The 9,422-nt window shown below is 35.9% G+C and overlaps 1 protein-coding gene across 3 annotated transcripts; it reads left to right on the top strand.

Annotated features, from left to right (window-relative positions):
- The first annotated feature begins 24 nt into the window (after nucleotides 1–24).
- Nucleotides 25–7,513, top strand: LOC102615805 (diacylglycerol kinase 1). Of its 3 annotated transcripts, XM_025098468.2 has the most exons (9): nucleotides 194–468; nucleotides 792–2,364; nucleotides 3,214–3,580; nucleotides 4,137–4,213; nucleotides 4,890–5,009; nucleotides 5,543–5,707; nucleotides 5,922–6,059; nucleotides 6,227–6,400; nucleotides 6,691–7,513. In XM_025098468.2, exons 2-8 carry the CDS (start codon nucleotides 1,183–1,185, stop codon nucleotides 6,374–6,376), a joined length of 2,199 nt encoding a protein of 732 aa, XP_024954236.2. In that variant the 5' UTR covers nucleotides 194–468; nucleotides 792–1,182; the 3' UTR covers nucleotides 6,377–6,400; nucleotides 6,691–7,513. The 3 variants fall into 3 exon arrangements, with proteins under 3 accessions (XP_015385463.2, XP_024954236.2, XP_015385462.2); XM_015529977.3 differs by lacking the exons at nucleotides 194–468; nucleotides 6,691–7,513 and adding an exon at nucleotides 25–171 and having other exon boundaries at nucleotides 6,227–6,639; XM_015529976.3 differs by lacking the exon at nucleotides 6,691–7,513 and having other exon boundaries at nucleotides 6,227–6,639.
- Nucleotides 7,514–9,422: the final 1,909 nt, after the last annotated feature.

The following is a 9,422-nucleotide window of genomic DNA, read 5'->3' as shown; positions in this document are numbered from 1 at the left end:
ATAACTCAATTACACGGCAACACAGTGGGGTCTGACCCGAATATTAATAGACGCCACGTGGCGCATTCTGAACAAAAAGATTCAGAATCTTACTCACCGTCCCCCGCGCTTTCTAGACACGACTCCCCCGCGCTGCCGGAATTAAAAGAATCTCACCACTACTGTATGTATGTATGTACACCCCCCAATTTTTTATGTATATAAATTTTGGAGAGATCGCAAATAATATTATTACAAAGCTGTAAAAATTTCGCGAGCAGTGCTTAGGCCTTTGCTTTTTATCTCGATTCCGAATATTTTGATTTGAAATTGCTTCGATTCTCGTATTGCTTGTGAAAAAAGTTTGTTTCTTCTTCACTTTTTCTCTTTCTAGATCAAGTGATCAACCAAACCACACCAAACCAAATCTTAGGGTTTTGCTCTGATTCTATCGATCTCTTTTGTCTCTTTCTTTGGCTCGCTCTCACTGTAAGTCTCGTTGCTTTCTATTTTGCCTTTTCGAAGTGATTTATGACTTTCAGAGCAATGCCGTCTTACTTCTGATTACGTAGAGCTGATGGATTTATTTATTTATTTTTCTGTTTTGGTTGTTTTAGAGTGGAGCATAATGTAGTTTTTGCATTATCATTTTTTTAATTGTTTTTTTTTTTTTTTGGTTGAACAAAGTTTGTGTAGTCTCAGTTGAGTGTAACAGTTAATTTTTTCCCCTTAAATAAATAAATAAGTGAAGAAAATAATCTGGTTGTGTTTTCTTTTCCTTAAATTTTGAGCCTTTTCCGATGCTGTTGCAGGTACTTCATCCAACTCTGTCCATTTTCGAGGTTAGTAAATTAGAAATGTACCAGTGTGGAGACTGTTAAAGCAAGCTTTATTGTGATAATGAATCCTTTGTGGGACTGCTAGTGGATTTAAGAGAACAATTATGGCTTGGAAATTGGGATTTTAGAGTAAAATCCCCTCTCCCCTTCCCCCCCCCCCCCCCACCACCACCAACCCTCAATTGGAGTGTGTACTTTGATAGAATTGGTTTGAGATTATATGCTTGAATGATATTGTTGTACCGTTGGTTTGCACTTACTTAGGCTCTATCAATGTGAAATTCTTGTTCTTCAGCTTGGTGGTTAGATTGTGTTTTTGGTTTATATTTGCATTTATACAATGAGAGAAGATTTTGTTTGAAGAATGGAGCATGATAGAGAAATGAATTTGTGGCTTCCTGGCTGGAACAGTGGGAGCCAAGCCGAAATGACGGAGTCTCGACTTTTTATTCTGTCTTGCTTTATTGCTGCTTTGATTGGTATTTTGACTATAGCCTACACAGCCTTCCAATGGAGAAGAAACATTAATTTAGGTTGGATGAAAGCCATAGCAAGGTCAAAGAAGAACCCAAAGACAAGGCACAAGGTTCCATTGGCTCCGCATACTTGGGTTCTGGAATCTGTATCTCGTGGAAAGAACTTAAATTGTTGTGTTTGCTTGAAGTCCATGTCTCCTTCTCAAACACTTGGGCCTATGGTGGCTTCAGACAGTTTTATTCACCGCTGTAGCATTTGTGGTGCAGCAGCGCATTTGAGTTGTTCTTTGACTGCCCACAAGGATTGTAAGTGTGTGTCTATGATTGGTTTTGACCATGTGATCCACCAGTGGTCTGTTCGGTGGACTGAGATCACAGATCAACCTAGTGAAGCTTCATTCTGTAGTTATTGTGAAGAGCCATGTAGTGGATCTTTTCTGGGTGGATCACCCATATGGTGTTGCTTGTGGTGCCAACGACTTGTACATGTTGATTGCCATAATAATATGTCTAATGAAACCGGTGATATTTGTGATTTGGGCCCATTTAGAAGGTTGATTTTATCACCACTGTATGTTAAGGAATTGAACCATACGTTAGCAGGTGGAATTTTAAGCTCAATCACACATGGGGCTAATGAGATAGCTTCTCAAGTGCGTGCAAGTATTAGGAGTCAAAGCAAGAAATACAAGCATGGTAATGAACCCTCAGTTGACCCAGTTGACAGCGGTAGTACCGGTGACACATCTTCAGAAAGCATGGCTGACGCTCATAAAACAGTACATAGTTCAAATCGAGTGGAGGAAAACTGTAATGGTGGTACAAATGTGGGGGATCATTACCAAGATGGTGAGTTGGATAGGAAAATAGAATCAAAGCCAAGTTTCAAAAGAAGTGGGTCTATTAATCAGAAGGATGAGTCTCAGATATTACAGCTGAAACAGAAATATGAGTTGATTGATATGCCTCCTGATGCAAGGCCCTTGTTAGTTTTCATCAACAAGAAGAGTGGGGCACAACGTGGAGATTCCCTTAGGCAACGATTGAACCTTCTTTTGAATCCTGTCCAGGTTTTGTTCTAGTAACACAAATATTCCTTAATAATTCAATGTTATTTATATTGCTGATCTTTTTTCCCCCTGAATAATCGAATAGTATGCCTATTGATATTTCTTTTAGGTTGAGGCGGTATATGCAATATTGAAATCGGTTTTTATTTATGTACAGTTGTTATAGAAGACGTTTGTGAGTCTATAAACAAAATCCTTACATCATTTCAAAATTGCCACAACTTTTAACTCATCTTCATCACCCTTTAATAGCGTACAAAAGATATTTAGCTTGATGTCTAGATTTCCTTCAGTGAAGCAAAATTAGACCGTCTTAGATTTTTTGAATACATGGTTTATAAATTGTTGAAAATATTTTTCTGTGGTTAGTTTGTTTTCTTGATTTCCTGCTCTTTGTTTGTATGGACATAAAATTATCATAAAGTAATACCTAGTAGTAACATCATTGCTATGGTTGTTAATCTATTAACTCATCCCCCATTTTTCATGAACTCTTTTTTTTTTTTTCAATACTGATGGAATTGTACCTTATAGGCGGAAAAGAATTATAAATTGTTGTCATTCAGATTTCAGAGTTAAGAATGTGAAAGCTCCTTGATACGTAAATCTGGTAGAGTAGACAATCATTTCCCTCCAATTAATGGGAACTATTTTGAATTGTGAACTGTCATTTTGCTGCCTTATTTCAGCAGATAACCTTTCAATTAAACTGTATTCGCTTATGGTCAATCAACTAGGACCTTCCGTGGTTATTTTCTGAAGATTGAGTGACTCCGTTATCATTGTTATGACAGATGTATTTCGTAGTTTGCTGTTTGTCAGCGCTGTTCATCATGTTGTATCTTGCAGGTAGTTGAGTTGAGCTCAACTCGAGGACCAGAAGTGGGTCTTTTTCTGTTCAGGAAGGTGCCTCACTTCAGAGTTCTTGTTTGTGGGGGAGACGGTACTGTTGGTTGGGTTCTGAACGCCATAGACAAGCAAAATTTTGTTTCACCTCCCCCAGTTGCTATTCTACCTGCTGGAACCGGAAATGATCTGGCCAGAGTACTGTTTTGGGGAGGAGGGCTGAGTTCCGTGGAAAGAAATGGAGGCCTTTGCACAATGTTACAGCACATAGAACATGCTGCAGTAACCATACTTGATCGGTGGAAGGTAGCAATTTTGAATCAACAAGGGAAGCTACTCGAGCCACCAAAATTTTTGAACAACTATCTTGGTAAATGACCTCTTACATTTTGTGATATTTTAACAGAATTTAGTAGTGTAGATACAAGATATCCACAGCAAAGAATAGAGGCTTGATTTATGAATGGTGTATACTGGCTATGGGAATCAACTATTACATGTTGGTTGGGTTGGTTTAAATGTAGGTTAAATCAGATTGAGTTTTTAGACTATTGATCTGAGATCCTGAGTTTCATGTTCAACTTAAACTCATTTTCCGGACCATAACAAGTCTTCGCAGAACTATAGGGTTTGGATGAAATATCATCAGTTCAGCAATGGTACCTCTAGGAGAATTTGGTTTCTTTTCTTGCAAATCTAGTGCTTCAATGTTCTTTGCTTTAGATGATTTATCCTTAGGACGGAGCCTTGTATTTAGGGATATTCACATTAGTACTCAATCATTGAATTATTTAGAGTGTGTATGATTTGACGTTTATCCTAGTTGAAATATATTATTCTTTTTTCCCCCCTTAAATTTCTTAAGTGTTGCTCTGTTAGATATTCTCATTCATTATAGTCTCTAACTCTGGCAACTTTGTTTACAGGAGTTGGTTGTGATGCAAAGGTTGCCCTGGACATTCACAACCTGCGGGAGGAGAATCCAGAGAAGTTTTATAATCAGGTAATTACAGACTTTGATAAATATGGACTATAAGCTGCTTTGCAAAATAAACAGCAATAAAGACTTATGGCCAGATTTCTTGTTTGTTTAAAGCCATCTATATACACTTGATGCAGTGGGAAAACCAATAGTGTTTTACTTGTCCTTTATTGAATGCCATAGAAGACACTCCTACATACTAATTTCATCCACAAAAAGTTAAAATGAATTTAATGAAATATGTATGGCTGTAAGAATTGAGACAGGAAGCATAGATAAATGATTGAACATTTTTAGTCTGTCAACTCCACTCTGATATATGAGGTCTCTTTTATTTTGCATATCAACTAGTTATGTATTTTGTGCATTTTATTTAATTTCACTGTTTTCTGCTCAGATAGTGAGACTTCAATGATTCATATGGCCTGTGGTAGCAGAAAGGTTGTAGAAACTATTGATCATGTGCCGCTTTGAAGTGAAAAGGGAAATTTTCTTGATTATATTCTGTTGGACAAGGGGCACGGTATTCTAATATGTATCCATGTATATTTGATGACATGAGAAGTTTAAACAGAGCAAGGATATTAATTGATGTAGATTCTGTTGTTATAGTTATTTTCTGTATCACGACGATCTTATTATCTTTTGTGATGATCCCCATTTCCATTTTGCTGAAACTATTTCAATCTAACTGCAGTTCATGAATAAAGTTTTGTATGCAAGAGAAGGTGCAAAGAGTATAATGGACAGGACATTTGAAGATTTTCCTTGGCAAGTTAGAGTTGTTGTGGATGGCACTGAGATAGAAGTCCCTGAGGTGGGTACTGAATTGGTTTTAATTTAATGCAATGGCTACAGGAAGTGGACCTCAAAATCAATTGATATCACCATGTTGGTTAAGCTATGGATGTAGGTATATTGTTTGATATGATGAAGAAATGATGAATTTATGGGCATTACAGACTGATAATTTTTGTTCTATTAAATTATCTAATCGTAGCAACATCTAAGAATGTGTAACCTGGATATATCTTTATTGTTGAATAAGACATTTTTTTTTAATGCAACTGTTATTTGATTGGATATTAATCGTGAGGTACTATGAGAAAGTCCCCCCCGCCCCTCCCTTTCTTTTTTACCCCTTATTCTTCTTAGGTATTAAAATGGTATGAGATGTTTTTTCTTGTTTTTCGATTTCAGTTTTATAGAGGGTAATGTTCTAATACAGCTGTTCTTATCTTAGAAGAAAAAAAGGTTTTAACTCCAGGATTTTCTTCTATCTGCTACCAGTCGCAATTTTGTTTGGTAATCTTGCTGCAGTCTATATGATTTCTTTCAAATATTTTTCAGGATGCAGAAGGTGTACTTGTTGCAAACATTGGAAGTTACATGGGCGGTGTAGACCTTTGGCAAAATGAGGACGAAAATTATGATAATTTTGATCCCCAATCTATGCATGACAAAGTACTAGAGGTTGTGAGCATATCTGGAACATGGCACCTTGGAAAGCTTCAGGTATTGTGGTACTTCAAAATGTGATACTTCAGTGTATTTAAATCATTACTAATTAATGTTATCTTACTGCGGTGACTAGTTTCTTGTCCTATGTTGAGTGGATAACATGTTATGGTTTTGGCTTTGTATGATTCTGACCTCAAATTTTGAGTAGTGGGGAGTCTTTGTACTTCCGTGATTATATGTTTCTGGGCTGATATTTGTGTGGGAACAGGTAGGGCTTTCTCGCGCTCGAAGACTTGCACAGGGTCAGTCAATTAGGATACAACTATTTGCTCCTTTGCCTGTTCAAATTGATGGGGAACCTTGGTTTCAACAACCGTGTACATTAGCCATATCACATCATGGGCAGGTACAACCTTTCTGACCTGATTCAGCTTTTATTTGGTTTCAGCTGTGCTGTTAGCGCGATAATGTTGAAATTCACATTTTAAGTTGCTATTGACGAGTTTGTGATTGTGTAGGGGAATTCCAATTGTCAGCCATTGAATGTTCATCTAATTCCTCTGGTTTGTGCAGGCCTTCATGTTGAAGAGGGCAGCTGAGGAACCTCTTGGTCATGCAGCTGCCATAATTACAGATGTGCTTGAGAGTGCTGAAACCAATCGTGTTATTAATGCTTCCCAGAAAAGAGCTCTTCTTCAAGAAATGGCATTAAGGCTATCTTAAAGGTTTCTTAGACCACTGTAGCTGGTAATACAGCTTTTGGTGGCACCGGCATTTTTTAAAATATTAATTTGCTTTATATCCTCCCTTGTATGTCTTTTAGAATGTTATACATAGAAAGTAATGATGTTAGCAGGAAGTGTGTATGTAATTTTGTACACAAAAGGGCCTTACCGAAAATTTTGTAAGATAGAATTTTGAAAATTTTGTATTGACAGCATTTTAAGTTGCTTGATGTGAGATTACACGAGTCATGGTTTTATTCATATTCTGTACACTTTATCACTTACAGACTCTTTTCTCTGCTTATTCCATAGAAGCCCTTGTTTGACCTTCTTCCACAGTCTTGTCACAAATCCCCCAGAGGCCAGTCTTGTTCCCCTCGCGCTCACCTTTCTGCTGAGGTTATCTTCTGATGTTTTTGAGCAAATGATTCTCCTTGGCGTCTTGGCATGTTCTCTGTAAATGCAATCTAAACGGTGGCGGTAGAATGGAGAATTTATGCGGTTCAGGTAGATAGGCGAAGATCCAGATGAACCTAGCATGGCCTTCTTGAGTTGGCGAGTAACGGCTCGGAGCTCGAAAGAGTCCAGCAGGTTGCTCCCGTTGTGGTGGGGGCTCAGCATCAAGAGGGGGCTCAGGGTCTGAACCGGTGGAGTGTCTGTCGATCGTTGTTTCCCAGCTGAAAAAGCGGAGGAAGTGGGTAAATTTTTTGGCCTTGAGGCTTTCCCCATCTTCTGATGAGAGAAGTGGTTGGTTTCTTCGTTGGACTTTGAATGTGTTATCGTGTTGGGACACTGACAGTTTGCTTGGTAGTTAACGTCAGGTAGAAGCTTGACAAGAAAATTGCTTTGTTTTCAACGCTTCCAGCATGTTGCCTTGTGAGTTTGTGGCGTTGTTGGTGGCCTAAGCTTGTTCTAAGTGGGCAAATCAATTACTTTTATTAGTCAGCATTAAAAAAATAAAAATTAAAATTAAAAGAAAATGGCTGTGGAATTAATTTAAAAAATTTTCGGCAGGGAAACACAAATGTAGCAATAATATTGTAATTCTATTTTTTATTTTGGTTATATTTGCAAACTTTGTAAAACTTACAATGAAAACGATAAATTTATGATCAACGGATATGTGGTTGACGAATCCTATTTTTTCTGTATAGTGTAGAATAAATGGTTTTATTCAAGATCTAAATTTTCGGCCATCATCAAGTCATAGAACAGTCCATGAGAAAAGGTCAGTGGTCGAGTAAATACTAAATAGAATACAAATGGCACACAGATTGATTGCTAATTTGCTATAGGCTGAAGAAAATTCCCAAGTAAAACAAACCAAAAGTTGCTCCATTGATTGTGGTCCGCGCTGCTACATTGCAAAGATTTGATTGATTTAACGACCAACTCGAGAATTCGTTCAGTGTTAGCCTAATAATCATTGATCTTCTGTCAACTGTATGTTGGGCTAAGTTTTCTCCTTTTAACTTTAAAGCATTAACCGCGCGGCGAGCCCTGGAGAAAATTTTTAACCAAAGCTCAAATCGAAATCATTTTGTCAACAAAAATTTGGTGTGGGCATATCACATGATATGAGAATAAATACCAACGCATGCATGGTATGTTAGGTTCTTCACCACTCAATTTTCTAGTCTACCAAACTTATGAAAATAGAATTTAACGTGCAATAATCATGATAAATAGAAGTAATGCCACATTTGTTTATTATATAAATAAAAATAAGACCACAAAAGGGTCGTATGATTTAAGTTGATTAACCAGTGGGTAGCGGTAGGTTTTTCATTATTTGTCTCTGAAAATTCGTCTGATTTTCCGGATGAACTTAACCAATGACGGTTGAGTGAAACAATTAGTGGAGCTTCACACATTAATAGAGAAGTCCAAAAATAAAAATAAAAATAAAAATAAAAGCTAACTAAACAAGTAAACGCAAGGGGAAACATTCTTTTTTTTTTTTAATATTACGTCAAAGAGAATAATACAACTACTGATAAATTTTTTTTAAAAAATTGAGTCGATTCTTTCAAAGAGTCTAACCAGCCTAAAGTATGGATTTAAGTTTAGTTTGAAATTTTGAGATAAAAATAAATAAATAAATTTTCAAAATCCATGAAAATCCTCGACCTCGAAAATAAAACGAGAAGATGTGTGACCAACACAAAATTTTTAGAAGTTGAGGAAAGGATTCTAATCCCTAAAACTACATTTATCATTAGAATTTTCTACTTGTTGCCACTTAAAAAAAAAAAATTTATCATCAATTATTGTCACAAACTCACATTCACCAAAATTATCATTTCTTGTCTGTTATGCACTTTCGCTTTTTATAAGGAAATAAAAAGAATATTTTGTGTTTCTCTTGGTGATTCTAAATTTTCATTCTGGAATTTCTATAAAGGAAAAGATAATAGCCTTAATGCATTTTTTGCATATCCAGAACAGCCATAGCTTCATCATTATTAATGATTTCCTCAATTTTTTTTTTTTGGGTTATTACAGCTTAGATTAAGAACTTCAATTAAAATAAGTGAATTTTTTTTTCTCATTCATCACAAATTAATAGAGAAATTTTTTTAAAATGTTGTTTTTTCACAAAAATGTTTCAATTGCTTTTTAATCTCAAAAAGCATTTTTTTCCCCTTCTACTTTCAGCTTAATTTCAACTAAATAAATAATATAAGATGGACTTTTTCATTAAAAAAAAAAAAGAAGAATTTTTTGTCATCTCATGGAATTATTTTTGAAAAAAATAAAATAAAAAACACTACTCTCCGAGCACACCCAAACAAACCACATTTTTCAACTCATTTCACACAAACTCAACCTCAAATATTATCATTGGACCACGTGGAAAATTCAGTTGCACGTGTCGTCATCTGAGTGACTTTGATTTAAGAATACTACGACTGGACTCAAATCAAATCTGAGTTGGAAAAACTAACAAGTCAAGTTAATTAATTAATTAATTAATTAATTAATAAAACAAACCGAAACACAACCAATATATATATATATATATATATAAAATGCAATGCAAA

Source organism: Citrus sinensis, chromosome 3 (genome assembly GCF_022201045.2).
Source record: "Citrus sinensis cultivar Valencia sweet orange chromosome 3, DVS_A1.0, whole genome shotgun sequence".
NCBI classification, from domain to species: Eukaryota; Viridiplantae; Streptophyta; class Magnoliopsida; order Sapindales; family Rutaceae; genus Citrus; species Citrus sinensis.
This window is presented reverse-complemented; position numbering and strand designations above follow the sequence as displayed.